The sequence below is a fragment of the Pyrus communis genome, chromosome 1, assembly GCF_963583255.1.
Source record: "Pyrus communis chromosome 1, drPyrComm1.1, whole genome shotgun sequence".
In the NCBI taxonomy this organism is placed as follows: domain Eukaryota; kingdom Viridiplantae; phylum Streptophyta; class Magnoliopsida; order Rosales; family Rosaceae; genus Pyrus; species Pyrus communis.
The window spans coordinates 14,738,718-14,757,744 of NC_084803.1; the positions used below are offsets into that span (position 1 = coordinate 14,738,718).

The following is a 19,027-nucleotide window of genomic DNA, read 5'->3' on the forward strand; positions in this document are numbered from 1 at the left end:
TGACATTTTATATGCTCGACCGGTACCACCCTTGCAAGCTGCTATAACCGAATGAATTTTCCATAGAGGGAATAGTTATTTTCTACTGTTATAGTTGCATTTATAGGCATAATAGCATCAATTCACTCGTGTTTTAACACATGTGTTTTTTTATTAAATATTATATTTTAGGTCAATAAATATTAGTTATGTTGTTTCTCGAATGTCCAAAATAGCAAAAAGCTTTTCTCATGTAATCTATCAATATCATCATTAATTCACGTATATTATAACTTGTGTGTGTTTGTTTATTAATTGTATATTTTTAAAATATTTCGTGCAATAAACACATACTTGATTCTTCTTAAAAGATACACTTAAATTGTTTTTGAAACAAAAAAATACTTTTGCCAAAAATATTTTTAATCATTCTAAAAACATATTCATATATGTCTACAACGGTTTGTTCTCCGCATTAAGAAACTTTTCGAAACGAAAATCTTATTTCATTTTATTGATTGAGCACTTGTTTTTTGGGGTGGGTTCCCCTTCTAAAAGAGGAAAATAAAATAGTATTTGATGAGAATAATAACAATGAGTGATGAAAATGTCGGGAAGATTATTAAAAAAAGAAAAGAAAAAGGAAGTAGATGGAAATTAAAAATAACAGCTAAGCAGCCATATTTCTCAGGGCCTGAGCGCGATCGAATGATTTGCAACAACCTTTGGGTGTCAGTCGTATGCCCGGCAATTCACTGCAGCTATTTACCCTCCAAAAAATCCCAAAATTCCAAATCACCGGCGCCTTTTTTTATGAATCCCCTTCTGGGTCTTGCTTTACAGTCCTCGAATCGAATTGGGTTAATTTCAATTTCAAAATTCTGATTTGATCCGATCTCAATTCTTCATAAACTCTGTCTCTTTCTGTTTACGACTTTTCAGACTTACTTGTGTTTCTGTAGAGTCCACTACTAGGTCAGTAAGTAGGGGTAGGGTTTCTGAAAGCAAAAGGTAGAGAGCAGAAGATCATGGAGCTCAGCGCCTTCCGGGTCCACGTGTCTGTCACGTGACTCTGAAGATTTTCCTTTTGTTTCAGTCGTCGTCTTCCCTGATCCTCTCTCTCTCTCTCTCTTCCCCCCCTTCTCTATGTTAGTGTGTATATGGCTTACCACCAGCAGCAGCAGCAGCAACAGCAAGGAGGTGGGCAGCTGTTCAATTCCCCGTTCGGGGACACGACGTTGACGAAGGTGTTCGTGGGGGGGCTGGCCTGGGAGACCCAGAGCGACACTCTACGACGTCACTTCGAGCAGTTCGGCGACATCCTCGAGGCCGTCGTCATCACCGATAAGAACACCGCCCGATCCAAAGGCTATGGCTTTGTCAGTACCCACTAACCCTTCTCCTTAATTTCCCCAAAAATATCAACATTTGATCAAATTTTGATAAATTTGAAATTAATCAGCTTTTTTGTTTCTGGGTTGTTTTTGTTTGGAGGGTTTAGGTCACATTTCGTGAACCTGAATCTGCAAGAAGGGCTTGTATGGATCCCAATCCTGTGATCGATGGCCGCAGAGCCAACTGCAATCTTGCCTCTCTGGGTCGTCCCCGCCAACCTTTCCCTTTTCATGGTATATTTTTAATCTAATTCTCGTTTTGTATTTGTTTTCCTTGCATTTTTGCTCTATTGGGTGCTTAGGAACTGCTTTTCTAATGCTTGATTTGCTACGAAATTGTTGGTTTGGTTGATTTGATTGCAGGGCAATTGAGATCACCAGCTCCAATCCTCGGTCGTGTGCAACCGCCTCGAGCTGCTTACATGGGAAGCCCCAACCCTGCTTACCACCACCCTATTCCTCATGGTTACCAGCCCGGGTTCGTGTACCCATCTTATGGGTGAGTTCTAATTTAGAAAGCTCTTGACTTTAGATTATCTTCTCAAGCTTACCGGTTGAGGCCAATTGGGTGTTGGAGCTTATGCAATTTGGCTCCTTTTGTCTTGACTGCAAGAGGCAACATTTCATTCCTGAACACACGACAATTATTTGATCGAGTGTTTTTCTCGCCAACCATTTCCTGAGCATTCCCGTTTCTGAATTTGAGCTATCAAGTAATTGTTTTAGGTACCTAAGACTGAAACGTTAGTGAATGTCATCGTTTACCGTATGTTGAATGCTGGGTGGGATATGCTTAACTAGCATTAAGCTGTGCAAATGCATAAAATCACATTATAATGAAAATCTTATGTTGTTTAATTTGCTTTGTAGCTTTTATGCTTGTGCTATAGTATTCATCTCTTCTGCTAAAGGATCTAAGAGTTTTGAGTTGTAGTAGTTACTTGTTGTACTCCAATTGTTTTTCTGACACTTAACCAGTGCCCATCTTGGAAAAGCGTGAGATGAAGCTTGAATTCCATACAATGTGGAAACTCCATTTGGCTATATGATTTCAAGAGATTCATCAATTTCTGTTTTGCAGGTACACAGGATATGGACCTGAATTTGTCTATCCACAGGTCATTATTTTAATATGTTGTTACAAAGCTTTTATTTGCTATTGAAGAGTATAAGAACAATGCTTGATTATTGGAAAGCTAACTTGTCCTGTTACCGTTTTTTGTTCATCAACTTTGGCCAGGGTGCCTACAGTCCTTACATGACTCAGCAGCAGTACCTTCAGATATATGGGGTACCAGGCACTGTTAACCCTGGCGTATATTCATATGGACAATTGAGTCATTCACTCCCCGGGAGTCATGGGTATGCAACGGTTCAAAACTATGGAGTTCCAGGTCATCATGTAATGCAATTTGGCGGCTCCAATGTTGGTGCTGCATCCCCGGCTGCCATTCCAACGATTCAAACACCATATCCTGCAGGCAACATTCTCTTCCCAAAGCCCTTCTTCCCATTTACAAAAGATGATAACACACCTTCATTGCAATTTATAAACTTTATCAGTATTTTCTCTTGAAAATCTTAAATTTTTCCTGATTTATGGTAACTCATATTGTACGCTGTGCCTGCTAACCCTATTTCATTTTTCTGCAAAACATGTATATGATCATACAACATTGCCGCACTGATGGAAATTGGCAGGAAGTGGTATGCAGTTTAAATAGTTCGAGTGTAAAATCAGTGATTCTGGTTTGCTGGTTTTCTCAGGTATAATTGCACCAGCTCCAGGACACACGCAGATTATGCTTCCTACCAATTCTCCTCAATTCACCAGTGGTTCCGATCAAACTGCAGGTTGAGTGGTAAATCAGAAAGGTCACATCTTGAGGTAGAGATTGTCACATTGACAACCTTTTTATTAATCATATCTGTGTAATTATACTGGACATCTGTCTTTGTCGGGGATGCAGGTAATCCTTAGATTGCAGCAGGACTAAGAGAAGTTACTGCTACCTAAGTGGCAGGCTCTAAATCTAGCCTTGCAAGTTATTATCTTTGCTTTCTAGAGGTGACACCTGCTTTTCCCTTATAAAATAAGATTTTACTCTTAGCACAGAATAGTAGCTTATGAACTTATGACAAATTGCAATTTAACATTCTGCAATGCAACAAGGGTTTAGCAGTGTTTGGAATGGATAATGATGCTTTATCATCTTTGACCTGAAATTAGTTTGCTTTTAGCTCTATTATTTGGAGAGGTTCCGTCATAGTGCGTTGGCACCATGTTCGTGATGAGAAAGAGTGACACACATGTGTATGCACCCGTTGACACCCCAGATTTTTTCCTATTAATTCTGACTGAAGCCAGCAAGTTCCCAACTTTGGGGATTTTTAGCCACATCTGAAACAGGGCTTTTTTCTATAACCAGGAAATCAGGGATCAAAGCACATGGGACCTAATATTATATACATACATGAATACATACATATATATGTATATACACACATTTGTCATTGTATCAAGTAATACCCTCATTGTTTTTTTCTTTAAATTTTTTTTCTGGTTTATAAAATCTTCTAAATATATATGATATGTGTAACCATTGCAGGTCATTCATGGTGGTCATCAGAGATACTGCAAAGTCAGCTGTTAGATGTTAGGAGGGTGGAAGAGCATCATGGGTTGTTGCTTTTTCACCTGGTGGTGTCTGTAAAATATGCCGTTGCTGTGCCACGTGGCTGAAAGCCGCTTGGCGCGATATTATGGGTCATTGCTGTTTGCCGGAAATATGGTTTTCCGGCTGCAACAGCGTAATAAGAATGTAAATGTGTAAATAACCCTAAACCCTCCCCTGTATCAAAGAAAGAATCAAATACGATTCGTTTCAGGGACTGGGGACCCAACATATGGGTTCACAGTCAATTGTCTAGTCTCTCTCACACATTGTATTCAGCAGAAAAAGTCATTGTTCAATTTGAATTTGTCTATTCAATCCGCATTTCGTCATTTTCCTTTGGCTAATATTGAAGCTTCAGCTTCTTCTTCCTCTTTATACTATTTGGTTTGATTATTTATTGGTGTGAGATTAATATAAATGACATCCGTGTTTGCGGGAGAAAATCCGTCATCTAAACGATTTTGAGTGCAATTGTCACACCTTTATGTTATATGGCTTGATGGTAGTACTGCGTGGTTTCTTCATGTAAGGTTCTAAAAGGGCTAGTTGGGCGGCCGGCTGAGGCTAGGCTTCTAGGCAGGAGCCTTGGTAAACTAGGCGGATTTAAGTAAATTTATCATATATTGTTTAACTAAGTGCATAAAAAAATACACAATGCATTGAGATACATAAATTGCAATATAAAATGACATATAGGTCTAAAGTATTAGAGCTCGTTTTGATGTGTTTTTAAAATAACTGAAAACGCTTGTGGTAAAAATGTTTTTGGAACCAATCCTTAGTAAAAATGCAAGTAAATCCTGAAAAAACACTTAAAGTGCTTCCTAGAAGAAGCACATAGAAAGCACTTAATGTGCTTTTGGTACAGAAAAATATTTTCTCTAAAAGCGCTTTCAGCCATTTTAAAAGAACATCCAAACGAGCCCTTAGAATATAATAAAAATACGGAGAAAAAACATATAACGTATGATCATCTAAGTATTCAATAAGTCTCTAAGTATAACGTATGATCATCTAAGTATTCAATAAGTCTCTAAGTATATTAAAAAAAAAATATAAAATGAAGGTTATCTATTTTCTACTTAATGAGAATCGTGAACTACACGATGAGTTTTTAGAACAGTGCTCTTATGCAACACATGTTGGCCACCAGATCTCATTTTTGAAAAGAAAAAAAAAAAAAGTTTAGAACATTTCGAAAAACTATAGATTAGAACTCCGAATTTTGAGAATCTCTATATGCTTATCAAAATCTTGGGTGTGAGTGGGTAGAAGCCCAAAACTAAAAGGTAATTGTTGTAAGGCCCAATAACCTCAAATCTCATATGCTTCAACCCCAAGCATCGTCGTCCTCGTTATTCCATTTCTCAGATTTGCATCTGTAAAAACCAACTGAAGAGGAAGCAGAAGAGAAAATCGGAGAAAATGGAAGACTACCCAGAAGAAATGAGGAGTCCGCCGGTGAGCCTGGTGTCAGTGGTGGGATGCCCGGAGCTCCACACCTCAATCTCCGCCCACCTCCACTCTCTCTCCCCACCAATCAACACCCTCGCCTTGCCCGACCTCTCCAAGGCCTCACTCATCCTACCCCCAAAGCCCAACCCTACTTCCACTCCCGCCTCCGATTCCTCCGCCCCTCCACCCGCCGGAATAATAAAGCGAGATTGGCTCCTCAAGCACCGCACCAAAATCCCCGCCGTCGTCGCCGCCCTCCTCTCATCGGATCGGGTCACTGGCGACCCTGCTCAGTGGCTCCAACTCTGCTCCGACCTCGACGGCCTCAAAGCCCTCCTCCGCGGCAGAAACATCAAGCTGGTCGTCGTCGTCGTCTACTCCAATCCCAGCGGTCGGAAACTCCGAGACTCGAAATTTGTAAGGTGGATTTAATTGGGCCTTGAAAAGATTGGATTTTGAATTTTGTTGGGTTCGATTTGGTGCAGATGAAATCTCGGAGGATCAGATGGTGGCTGTGCGGAAGCGCGCGGAGGTGGATGCCAAGTATCTTCTCACGTTTTACCGCAACCCAGATGGCGGCAGCGATGGTTCTCAGTTCAAAGAGTCTCTCCATAGACTGGGAAGCGTGTTTGCAGAGCTGGCCGGATTGTATTACAGAGACGAAGGACGAAGGGTTAGAGCTCGCATTGAGAGGAAGTCTTCCAATCCGGCTGACCTCAACATTCGCTATTCCTTCAAAGTAAGTTCAAGCTGGAAAATTTGTCTTTTGATCACTAGCTGAATCTGTATCGGTTTTCGACTTTCTGATGATAATGTATGTATCAATTCAATTTCATGAATTTTGTAGGTTGCTGTGTATGCTGAGTTCAGAAGAGATTGGGTTGAAGCTTTGAGGTTTTATGAGGATGCTTATCACACCCTTCGGGAGGTATCCTTTATTGTGCTTTTCCACATTTTTTATGCCTTTCGAGTTAGTTAGTAGGTTCCCAAGAATCCAAACCCAGTAGTACAATGCCAATAGTATGGATTTCATCAAAGATATGTCATGGGTGGTAACTTTCGACCTGTTCAATGTTGTTGAGATTATGTTTGAATTTGCTTGCAGTTAATTGCTGGGGCATCAAGTAGTGTGTCGGCGATTCAACGGTTAGTTGAGATAAAAACTATTGCGGAGCAATTGCATTTTAAAATTTCAACCTTGTTATTGCATGGTGGGAAGATTGTCGAAGCAGTTGTGTGGTTCCGCCAGCACAATGCTTCATACAGAAAGCTCATAGGAGCACCAGAAGCTATATTTCTTCACTGGGAGTGGATGGGTAGACAGTTCTTGGTGTTTGCTGAATTGTTGGAGACGAGTTCAACAGCCATTCAAAGCATTTCACCTCTTCCTGTAGGCACAGCAGACAGACCTTTGACTGAGTGGGAACTTCAGCCGGCTCATTACTGTCAGGTGAGCTTACAATCCTAATATTTTACCAAATCAAGGAATGGCGTGATATATCACCTTAAAGTTCCATAATCAGTTTTTTAAGTTCCATCCATACTGTTTCATTTTCATTCTACTCAAAGCAGCTGCTGCCCGGACAGTATTCTTACAGTGTCTACCAAATTAGATTGTCTAATTAACCCATACTATACCAACATTTTATGTAGAATGATTGATTAAAAGTTTGATTAGCTTTAATTAGACAGATTATACTTTCTGCTCTGTTGATTCAAAGAACTTTATTCTTAAAACAGTTAGCTGCTCATTACTTGAAGGAGAAGAGATCTTCTTTGGAATTTGCAGTTTCAATGTCAGAAGGTGATATCGATTGCAGTGCTGAATCTGTGGTACCTTCGTCTTATTTGGGTCAGTTTGCTCGCTTAATTGAGCAAGGAGATACATTTGTCATGCAACCGTAAGTGTTGATCAATGCTGTGAATTTTTTTTTCTTGACTTGTTTGATTCTCTTACTAAAGCTAACAAAGTTTAATTCAACTTGCAGCCTTACTGATGAAGAGTACATGCGTTATGCTATTTCTGAAGGAAAAAGGTTCCAAGATTCCTTTGAAATTATTGCTTTACTAAAAAAATCTTGTGAATCATACAATAATCGCAAAGTCAGGAGAATGGGCTCATTTTGTGGATTCCAGATGGCTAGAGAATATTATGCTCTAGGTGATTTTAGCAATGCGAAACAGCTTTTTGATGACATTGCAAGTCTATACAGACAAGAGGGTTGGGTCATTTTGTTGTGGGAGGTATTGGGTTATCTGCGTGAATGTTCAAAGACAGAGAGTAAAGTTAAAGATTTTATGGAGTACTCCCTTGAAATGGCTGCGCTCCCTATATCAGCTGATACTGGTATCCAGTCTTTCCGATTTGAAGAATCTGGTCCTGCTGGGCCTGCGACTCTCCAACAAAGAGAAACAATACACAAAGAAGTTTTTGGTCTTGTTAGTGGAGAACTGAGATTGGCATCAACTGAAAATGGTAATGATCTGAAAGTATCTGGTGAAAGTCCACTTCACCTTGAAGTTGATCTTGTCAGTCCCCTCAGATTGGTACTTCTAGCTTCAGTTGCTTTTCATGAACAAATAATTAAGCCTGGCTCATCCACATTGGTTACGCTGTCGCTTCTGTCACAGTTACCCCTTAATTTCGAGATTGATCAGTTAGAAGTCCAGTTCAATCAGTCTGACTGTAACTTCATCATCATGAATGGCAAAAGGCCTCATGTAGTTGACGTGAGTGATGGCCAACCGGGTCGCCGGGTAGAGACTGCTCCTTCTTTGGCACTTTCTACAAATAAGTGGCTGCGATTGACATATAACATCAAATCTGGTAAACAAAGTTTCTTTTCTGCACTTGTCAATGTTCAGATTATGCATGTAGTAGAAATAGCCTTATGCATCATTGAATTAGCATATAACATGAGTTTGATGTACTCTATTGTAAGTGATTGAAGCTCAACTCATAAGTTGTGGATGCCCCATCTGGTTCATCCAGCAATTTAACTGGGTTGAGTTAAGCCAGCTTAGAAAACTTAAAAGTTTCCGTCATTGCTTTATGCTTGATTATTAAATTATTGCATTCCTCCTTTGAGTACCAGGAATTCATTTTGTTGATAGTCTTGATAGATCTATCATGCCCTCCTATTATTATCTGATTGTAACACAATTCTCTGACTACTCAGATCAAAGCGGAAAGCTTGAATGCATATCTGTTATTGCAAAAATAGGACCCCACTTCACAATCTGTTGCAGAGCTGAAAGTCCTGCTTCAATGGATGAATTGCCTCTTTGGAAATTTGAAGATCGCGTGGTCACCTATCCAACCAAGGACCCTGCTCTGGCATTCTCTGGTCAGAAGGCTACTCAGGTTGAAGAGTCAGACCCAGAAGTGGATCTTAGTTTAGGGTCTGCCGGCCCTGCACTTACTGGAGAGAGCTTCATAGTACCTGTTACTGTTACATCCAAGGGCCATGATGTTAATTCTGGTGAGTTGAAAATCAATCTGGTGGATGTAAGGGGAGGTGGTTTGTTTAGTCCAAGGGACACGGATCTATCTACTGATAGTCATCATGTTGAACTTCTTGGTATTGCTGGACCAGACGGAGGAGATGAATCCCAACTGAACACTGATGAAATCAAGAAAATTCAACAGTCTTTTGGATTGGTTTCCGTTCCTGCTCTCAAAAGTGGAGACTCGTGGTCTTGCAAATTGGAAATCAAGTGGCACAGACCGAAACCAATTATGCTCTATGTATCTTTGGGTTATTCTCCAGATAACAATGAAAACACTCAAAAGGTAAATGTCCACAAGAGCTTGCAGATTGAAGGAAAGAATGCAATTACAATTAGCCATCGCTTTATGCTTCCCTTCCGGAGGTATCCATTGTTACTTTCTAGGATAAAGCCAGGTCCTGATTCTGACCTGTCAGCATCAATGCCTTTAAACGAAACAAGTGTACTAGTTGTTAGTGCTAAGAACTGCTCCGATGTGCCGCTTCAGTTGCTATCCTTATCTCTTGAAGCAGATGATAATGATGGCACCGAAAGGTCATGTTCTGTGAAACATGGAGGTCAGGACCTCTTAGACCCTGCCCTTCTAGTTCCAGGAGAAGAGTTCAAGAAGGTTTACACTGTCACTTCTGAGATGAATTCTTCAAAGCTCAGGTTAGGTAATGTGTGCCTTAGATGGAGAAGGGATTCCGGGACTGCAGTGGAACATGGTTCTACGGCTTCAGTTTTAACTACACACAGACTTCCAGATGTTAATCTAGAGTTGTCGCCTCTTGTTGTGAGTTTGGAATGTCCTCCTTATGCGATCCTCGGAGATCCTTTCACGTATTTTGTTAAAATACAGAACCAGACTGAATTGCTTCAGGAGGCCAAAATTTCATTAGCAGATGCACAAAGTTTTGTGTTAGCTGGGTCTCACAATGACAGCATCTTTATTCTTCCAAAATCTGAGCACATCGTCCGATACAAGCTTGTTCCACTTGCCTCAGGCGCACAACAGCTACCGAGATTCACGTTAACATCAGTTAGATATTCAACGGGGTTTCAGCCCTCAATTGCTGCATCGACAATTTTTGTATTTCCTTCTAAGCCTCATTTCAAGATGGCTGCTGTGGGAGATGATAGGATGGAATCAGTGGTGGCTGAATGAATCCTGCCTCTCTTGAATAATTTTTTGCAGATACAAAGCGTGTGATGACAGGCTTGCTAGATGCTTGTTGGATTGATTTGCGCTGTATTTTGCTAATGTCGGGCAATGACGAGGTGGTTTGCTCGGAAACATCAAGTTCAGGATCGTAATATTTCGTGGATCAATTGCATTGACACATTTTGATTAGGAAATGGTTTGCACCTTTTCGAAGTACGGTTTTAACAACGGGAGGGGCTGAACTTGGAGAATCCTGACAAGAACGTATGATTACCGGGGTGAAATATTGAGTAAAAATGGCTTGGAAGCCTCAAGTCTGGATGTGAAGAGCACACTGGTTCAACTACTTTCACTGATGGTTGCAGCTGGTGTCGGCGGGGTGACACTGATCGGAATTGACCAACGGTAACTCGTGTTTCAGATTTATGACAGTGGTGTGGGTTGGAAATACTAATAGTGGTGACATTTCTTTGTATCTTTAATGTTAATGATTTGATAAAAAGTTAACAATCAAGGACAAGATGATTTTACAGTTTGCAGTTTGCACCCGTCAATACTTGCAACCAAATGGAATTTTGAATAAGGTTGTGCCCTTTGGAAAACTGATAAACTTAGGCGGGGGTTTTGTAATTAATTATAAAAGTACTCTTCTAAATATGGAGATGATAACAAGATATGTTGTTCAAATTCAAAATTCATGCTGACAGTGGAAACTGTAAACTAATCTGATCTATATAGGAGGAATTCGAACTTGGCGCGGTAAGAAAAGTACACTGTCATGACCAATTGGCCTTAAATCGACATGTACGTAAATTTAAAATTTAAAGTTTCATCAAAAGCCAGATTGCTTGCTTCAAGGGTCATATCATAGGTTCAGAAGCATTTTTCAAAATGATTTAAAATGGACAAACTCAGATCATTCCTATCTTTTATCATTGTTAGTAATAAAACTGAGGAGTTATCCTAATCTCAGAGATCATTTTGGCTGATAAGTCTGGTTTAACAGGGATTTCCACTCAACTGTAAGGGGGGATAGCATGTTGTCCAAATTCAAAATTGTAAATTTGATTAAATTCATGGAGTGCAGGAGAGAACAAGGCTCCTTAAGTATAAACCTTACATAAAACAACCAAAAAATAGCTAGAAGCTGAACTCTACCACTACACATCTCACTCATCATCAGCTCACCACATTCCCCCGGCGACGGGTCACTCTGGCCAGCACAATATCTGTTTGTACAACCAATACAGTTTTCACGCTTCTTTCAGAAAAGAACGCGTTTCGCGCTTTAATTTACAGAGACTCCGGACTTGTGGACGGCCTAATTCTTGAAGGCATTCGCATGGGTTTCTTTACTGCACCACCAAATGTACCATGTAGGGAATTCTTTGGTGTGATGGACATTTTGTTCAACGCAGAGTCAAATTCATCGAGATCATAATGCTGTTCCTCCAAGCTGTGCAAAATCGCATAATCCATTCCGTCCACATTTTCATTCGCAACAGATTCACCTATGTCTTCGTCACAGGAATCTTCGTCAATATCATATGTAGGATGAACCATAGACCAGAAAATGAACTTCGGCCGGATGTATCTTTAGATAAAGGAAAAACCAGTGTCAGACAAGCTTTGAAAAGAATTTTTAAGCATTGGATTCTTACAGCTAACAAAACTTTCCTTTTTGACCTTGAAAGTTCAAAGTTAATACAAACCTGTCACTTTTCTTCAGCAAGCACGGGTCAAATGGGAAGAACATATCGAGCCTTTCCCTCCCACCAAATTCCTTTGAAAGTTCTGATTCCAGAAAGTCATCGAATTCGAATTTCTCAAGTGTCATGAAGGCAGACACACCTTTCAAAATAAAAGAACAAAATTAGGCCAATGATTCGATAGTTTTAAACATAAAAGCATCCTTCTCTAATGGTATAAAAGAGAATCAAAGACCGAGGGAATAGAAGGATAAACGGTATAATTTAATGTAGCCTCTTTTTGTCAGGGTCCTTCTACAATTATATGATTGTGCCCAGAAACAGTCCTCACCTCCAGCGGGCTCAATTTATTATTCAAAACTGACTCTAAAGGCAGACGAAGAAGCCATGACTTCAGCAGAGGAACATCCATCATTGATCTCATTCGAAAGCACAGCAAATACATGATGGCCTGTTGGACCAGTAAATCGGCCATATAAGTATAAATATTTGATATTGCAAAAATTTGATATAACATTTAAGTAACTTAAGCATAGAAGCACATGAATCAAATGATGCAACTAAATCACATAGGGAAAAATTGCAGTGTGAATGTCAAAAAGTTGCACACTTAGTTCCAGAACTAGATATGGAATCTTCCCTTAGATAGTATAGAGATACGATTGAATGTCAACAAAAGTCAAAATTGGCAATTCAATATTCAATAAACCAAAAAACCAAATTTCAAACCACCGTTGTTAAATATTCTAAACTTTTCAAATAACAAACAAAACAAACAAAACAAAACAAAACAAAACTTTTCAAATATTCCAAATTCAAACAAAACAAACCTGACATCCAGAATAAAACACTCGATGAGCTTCCGGATTCACTTTGTCATTCTGCATTTTGACATATTTACAGCCCCAATCCACCAACCTGAAACCAGAGTAACATATGACAACGGCATTAGACAAATTCCTTCTGTCTTTCCCTTCTTATGTCTCATTATTGACTGTAATAACAGAGATTGCATGGGGCTATTGGTTTGTACACAACCTTTCCAGTGTGCTAGCAATCACAGAAACTGGCTGAAACTTTGCACGAGACAAATAACTAGCAAGATAAGAAACGGCACTCATTCTGCACAAACCCAAAACAGAAATCAGTACCATAAAGAATGTGTCAAACATCTAAAACCCGAAATTCTGATCTTCAGAATGTCCTATTTCGTGACCGTTAAACCACATAATAGCCTCCCAGGTTTTCCATCATTTCTCTTAACATGGGCAGTGATTACATGTGGGTTAACTGACACGCCTCATATATATCTAACCTATGTTGTATCATAATGGTCAGTTAATGCAAGTCCAGATATTCATTAGAAAAGTGTCAAATCCTAAAAGCTGCACCCAAAGGTACAAGAGTACAAATGTGATAGAATAGCAATTAGAGAATCACTAACAGAAATGATATAGATGATAAAAAGGATGAAATGTTTATGTCCACTTTAAGTGCTTTAAGGATCACAAACGTAAAAGCAACTCGTGCTACGAATACAATACCCCAGTTTAAGAACTAAGAAGTAAAAACAAAGAATACCTGACCATACACAAGTAATAGCAAGCATATTACCTGAGAAGTGGGGGGTCGGTACTGCAGAAAAAAGTATTTTCAAGCATCAAAGCAAATGTCACCCCACAATTTCCAGGATCTAGAGAACATGCATAGAAGATCACAAACTGCAATAAGAAAGAAGCAATTTAATAAGGGGATAAAATAAACCAGTAGATATACAACAAGGAATAAGGGGGAAAAACAAAATAATGAATTTAAAAAACAGATACGGAAACTTTGTATAAATTACCTGGGCAAACTTGGACTTGTATGCAGTCAAAACAGTCCTCTTAAATGATTCCAGCAGAGTTTCAAAGACCTAAACACACCATATACATGGGAATTAAAATGTAAAGAATGGAGACAATCATATTGAACATGCCAAGCCTCAAAATCAGAGAGTTCAAAGATACCTCGATCAAACGGCCACCAACTTCACAAGACTCAAGATGCTCAAAAGTTAACACCAACAAGCTATCTAATTTTTCGGCAAATGAATTACTTCCTGAAATCTTCGTACTTAATTTTCTTGTAATCTGTATAAATAATTTGCAATCGCTAACAATGAAGGTTCAAAATAATCATAAACAATAGAAAAGAACAAAAATGGTGTGAGAACCAAAATAAACATCAATAAACTCATGGAAAACTGCAAAGTAGCAACTATGCTATCATATTCTGCTTCACTTTCTTCTCTCCCCATCGTCTCTTTATCCTTGAATTTTGAACACCTCTTTCCCCCTTGCATGCCAAGTTCTAGCAACTCGTTGTCAACATTACATAATTAATACTACAATCAAGGGGTTTTAACTCATTGTCTTAAATATACCTGGCTCCTCACAAAACAAGCTTAACTCGTAAAGAAACTCAATGCATGGGATATTAATTTAGATAGAGTAATTAAACTCAATCATACCTCACTACCATCATTCAGATCATCATCCGTAGACTAGTCTACAGCTTCTAGCTCCATGTCAAATATTCCTTTACTTGAGTCATCTTCTATGTCATCCCATCCAATCTCCACCTGTAGGAAGCCAGTTCATAATGTTTGTTACAACAAAAAGCAATTATTCCGTTCAACTATTAATATCAATTTTCAATTGAATATACATACATCCAAATCTAGCAGCAATTCCACCACGCCAGCTAGCATTGGGATCCGAACTACTTCACCAAGAGCGCCACTCTCCAACTTTAACATGTTCTCTACGTACATCAAAACACTAAGAGTCTACAAGAGCAATATGGCATATCATGTAATTATCAATTTAGAGAACACTGGGATGTTAAGTAATGCAGACATTCAAAAGGGAAAAAGACAGAAACGTGTTCAATAATGAATCGCAGTTGGAGGGAAAAGCCATTATTACGAAGTCAAATCGATATTATACAATGCTATAAACAATGAAACATTGGCCTAAACAATCATGGCCACTTTGAAAACCATATGTCGCCTGTATACCATACGAAAGCTAACAAAGATTGCAGATGATATCTTTTTGAGTTAACAACACTATTAATAGATGGGTACGGACGTGCCATGCAGAATTAACTTACATTTATATCATGAAAACGATATTGTGGCGTTGCAGCTAAAACAATTGGCACAAGTCTCACAGGGGAGAGTGGTAGCACATCAGCAATATCATTCAGAGCTGAATGCACGCGAGATAAAACTTGGTCCTTTCTTGTAAGACCACGTGGCAGCTGGAAAATTTTAGGTGGAAAGAATTGTTTTGTGAGCATTGCCAAACATTCATCAACAAACATCCCATTCGAAGAAGCCTGCGGCATTACGAAGCGAAAACAATCTAAAATTTCTGTCAACTCATTCAAGAAGCTTTGGAATTTGACAAATGTAGAAACATATAAAACCCACGTACCAACGAAACAATGAAATGAATCACTGCATCCATCACCTGAGGCCTGTACGTCCACAAGTTCATCCTAAAAATCTGAAACATTTTCGCAATTCATAATTAATAAAAAAAAAAAAAAAAAAGACCAAGGATTGGACACATGCAGGGAGATACAAAAACAAAAATGTATCCTTACAACTTACTGCAGAGAGAAGTAGATTGTGTAGATCATGATCTATGCAAGAAACTGCTCTAGATGGTGCCTCCAAAGTCGTCTGCCAAGAATTAAACATTAAAAAAAAAAAAAAAAAAAAAAAAAAAAATCAAAACTTAATCAAAACCAATTCAATTGAAACCCAATTAATTGAGTATAATGTACTAAGCACGTACCTCAGAGCAATAAACCGAAAAAAAACACTAAACTTCGATGAAACCAATTCAAATAAACCTTGATTGTAATACAACAACATACCACAAGAAAAGCCTCCTCGTCGGCGCCGTGCCCTTCTTCGTGGCTCACAACCGAAATGAGCCGTTCATAGTCCTTGTTTTCAGCCAGAGCCTAAACAATTCAAATCAAACTTGTCAAAATTAACATCCACACCAAAACAACCAAGGGCAAGCTCACTAAAACCCTAATCTGGTGTAAGAAATGCACAGTTCGGGAATCGGAATCCTTACCGATGGTGAACCTGAAGTCACTGAGCAAAGAATATCCCTGACGTGATACACGAGGTCGGAATCGGTGAAATCACCGTCCTCCGCCGTCTCATCGAAAGTCGCCTCGTTGTTCCTGAACTCGACGCCCATGGTTGTCTCGCCCTAAGCCCGCCCTACGGATCCTCCTGCAAAGAATTTCAGTGAGGATGCCCTAGGCGTCGGGGATTTCGGTTCAGCTGGGATAGCAGGCGGAGGACGCTCGGAAAAGAGAGCGGCCAGCCGTCTTCTTTGCTGCGGCTATGGAGTCCTTGCTTCTTCAGTGTTGTGTGCGGCCACCGAGTGAGAGAGAGAGTTTGGAACAATGAGATTCCCCAAAAAACCAGGGTTTCCAAGAAGCAGCCGCTTCATTTTTGCATGTATATCTTTGTACCTAATGCCTTGGTCAGAATCCCTCTCCTTTTTAAACGCGGGAGACTCTTCCATTTGCTGGTCTTTTTCTTCCATGACACTGATACGGAAACTTAACGGTTATATTTTGTATACAAATATTTAAATTTGTAATGATTAGAAGTTTAAATTTGTAGCATTTTTTTACCAATTATATTTTAATTATTTTACTTATTGTTTAGCAGGTGCATCGACGAACATTTGACTGTTAAATTTGTTTTATTTTTGTCAGAAGATAATTTTTTATTGGAATCAAAGTCTAACACTTACGTAACAAAAATATTACTCTTAGTACAAATATATACTATCACTTATGTTATCTCTCTAATAGAGAGGGGACACACATGTGCCCTACTTTTATTAGAGAGATAATATAAATATGACGCAACACGAAGTTAATACGGATTACAAGCGTAAATCCTTGAAGAATAAAATTATAGAATCCACCTGTTTGATAGAAATTGCAAAAGATAAATTTGTTTAATTGATAATTAATTGAAAGATCTTTTTCTCGTAAAAATTCATCCCGCTCTTGTCTTAACATCAAAATATGTGGTAAGTAGAGCATTACTTCTTAGATAACTGCATTAGCATCAGCAGCTAGAATGTCAAAGAGCCAAATTGGTAGTAAGTGGATCCCAGAAGAAGCTGCCTTGTCTGGAAACACAAAAGCGGCCACGGTGTGCGGTGCTTTGTTACAAGATCGTGAACAATAGCGAAACGAAATCGACTGAAACTGAGAAGCTAGCACCATTTATATCCATCACTGTGTTCTTCATTCCTCCTCAACGTAGGCACTAATAACTCAGCTCTCTCATCCTTATTCACCTCCACGTACTCCCCCCAACCCAATGCCCCAAGCAACGATCCATCCGGGGCAGCGCCATTAAACACCCACTCGTTCCGGCATTTCCATATATGCCACAACCCAAACACCACCTGCTGCATCAGTCCCGCGTCCTTCCTTTTGTTGGAGTTTTATCTTATTTTGTTTATTTTATTTTAAAAATTGTTGTAACAAAATTGTGATATACTAATATTAATTTTATGTGATTTGTTACAAGAGAAGTAGCATCCGTATCGCCGAATATTTCCAACACTTTTTCTGTTGATTTCTCTTCTGCAAATTCTTTCAGCAATCTTGGAAATCACCCCCCTCCACTTACATGATATCTAGTCGCAACTGACTACCAAACAAAAAACCTGAGCAAACAGACAACGAAAAAAATAAGTGATTGATGATCGTTAATCAAATGCAATGTATCAATAATAAATACATGTAAAGTAATTTAAAATATAGAGTTTTAACATAACACTTCAAGGTATTGTTCACTTTGAACGAAAAACCACATTTTTACCTTTCCCTAGTACTATTCACTACACCTTTATTTGTCATTTTTCATTAAAACAAAAAAAATTTTGAACTTTTCGTTAGTTTTCGTTTAAAATATGATTACATTTGAATTTCAAGCCCAAGGCAAAATTATTTGGTAAAACTTTAGTAATGCCTCTGTTGGTATTGAACCTCGTTCCACTTTGCATTCTAATTTCAGTTTTGCCCTCACTAAAGACCTATTCATGAGACGTTGCTAAATATTTACCTGAAATTACTATTCCATTTTAGGACAAAAGTGGAATTACATTTAATTTCAAAAAATAATAATAAAATAGTTCTAGCCCATGGGCCACAAGAATCTATTTCCGGGCCGAGGCTGGGTCCGTGACTAAAGAGTAGCGTGGGCTCGAGTGGCCCAAACTTGTCAAGAGTACCCCAAGAATCTTTAAGTTGTAGGCAAGACCCAAGTCCAATCATTTTAGCCCAAGTTAACAATTACAGTTTGGTTCATGGTTATGACTATTTAAAGTTCAAACAACTCTCAAATTAGTTATTAAAGTAACTCCAGCCTAGTACCGTTTTGGAATCCCTAAATTCTTCATAGTGTACTAGCCAACCGCGCACCCCGTCGTGGTCATTGATATGAGACAGTAGTTGTAACATGCACACCAAGTTGTTGGGGAAGATTTCCTTGCTACAAACACTTAGTACTACGGTGTAGTGATATTTTTCTTCATTTGTAAGTGAGAGGTTTTAGGTTCGATTCTCGCCAAATGCGAATTTAAACCACATTATTGCTAGTTCATTGTGACGCTTAGCCCACTTCCCCACCCATTAGAGTATATAATATGTTTGTTAGAAAAGAAAGAAAGAAAAAAAAAAAGAACACTAAAGAAGAGTGTCAAGGCTAAGAAACTTACGTACACTATGTATTATCACAGTAACAATTTTTAAAACTTATCATAAATAATATCATATAATTTAACATTCTCGCACAACAATACATAATTTATTTGAAATACCATTATCGCAACATCTCAGTTCAGAAACTCAAAGTGCATATTGCATGAGGGAGAAATCATAGGGTCATAGTCAACGAGTGAAAAATGTGAAGTACACATTGGACAAGAGAAATGCAGATCATGTGATGAGTGATAGGAGATGAGTCCTCACTCCCCACACACACACTATGATAGTGGCAGTTACTAGAAAACCGACCCAACCGCCCATCCATCCATCCATCCATCCGCCCATCAT

General features: G+C 38.9%; 2 protein-coding genes and 1 pseudogene across 3 annotated transcripts; 2 read left to right on the forward strand and 1 right to left on the reverse strand.

Annotated features, from left to right (window-relative positions):
* Positions 1-592: 592 nt before the first annotated feature.
* On the forward strand, positions 593-4,380 carry LOC137736695 (uncharacterized). Of its 2 annotated transcripts, XR_011068790.1 has the most exons (8): positions 593-1,358; positions 1,481-1,607; positions 1,737-1,872; positions 2,455-2,491; positions 2,614-2,854; positions 3,141-3,261; positions 3,344-3,441; positions 3,983-4,380. XR_011068790.1 is itself a non-coding variant. In XM_068475934.1 (7 exons), the coding sequence occupies exons 1-6, from the start codon at positions 1,140-1,142 to the stop codon at positions 3,230-3,232; spliced, it is 852 nt and encodes a 283-aa protein (XP_068332035.1). In that variant the 5' UTR covers positions 593-1,139; the 3' UTR covers positions 3,233-3,261; positions 3,983-4,380. The 2 variants fall into 2 exon arrangements, 1 of the variants encoding a protein (XP_068332035.1); XM_068475934.1 differs by lacking the exon at positions 3,344-3,441.
* Positions 4,381-5,347: 967 nt separating this feature from the next.
* On the forward strand, positions 5,348-10,711 carry LOC137735221 (uncharacterized). The gene is made up of 7 exons (XM_068474634.1): positions 5,348-5,897; positions 5,992-6,245; positions 6,354-6,434; positions 6,612-6,956; positions 7,247-7,407; positions 7,495-8,333; positions 8,686-10,711. The coding sequence occupies exons 1-7, from the start codon at positions 5,477-5,479 to the stop codon at positions 10,161-10,163; spliced, it is 3,579 nt and encodes a 1,192-aa protein (XP_068330735.1). The 5' UTR covers positions 5,348-5,476; the 3' UTR covers positions 10,164-10,711.
* A 516-nt stretch (positions 10,712-11,227) lies between these two features.
* Positions 11,228-16,408, reverse strand: LOC137716251 (uncharacterized; annotated as a pseudogene).
* Between the last annotated feature and the right edge of the window lie 2,619 nt (positions 16,409-19,027).

Coding starts and splice junctions, on each gene's coding strand:
- LOC137736695 (XM_068475934.1), top strand. CDS start 1,140: ATGGCTTACCACCAGCAGCAGCAGCAGCAACAGCAAGGAGGTGGGCAG. Junction 1,359..1,480: donor GATCCAAAGGCTATGGCTTT/GTCAGTACCCAC, acceptor TGGAGGGTTTAG/GTCACATTTCGTGAACCTGA. Junction 1,873..2,454: donor TTCGTGTACCCATCTTATGG/GTGAGTTCTAAT, acceptor TCTGTTTTGCAG/GTACACAGGATATGGACCTG.
- LOC137735221 (XM_068474634.1), top strand. CDS start 5,477: ATGGAAGACTACCCAGAAGAAATGAGGAGTCCGCCGGTGAGCCTGGTG. Junction 5,898..5,991: donor CGTCTACTCCAATCCCAGCG/GTCGGAAACTCC, acceptor GATTTGGTGCAG/ATGAAATCTCGGAGGATCAG. Junction 6,435..6,611: donor CTTATCACACCCTTCGGGAG/GTATCCTTTATT, acceptor ATTTGCTTGCAG/TTAATTGCTGGGGCATCAAG.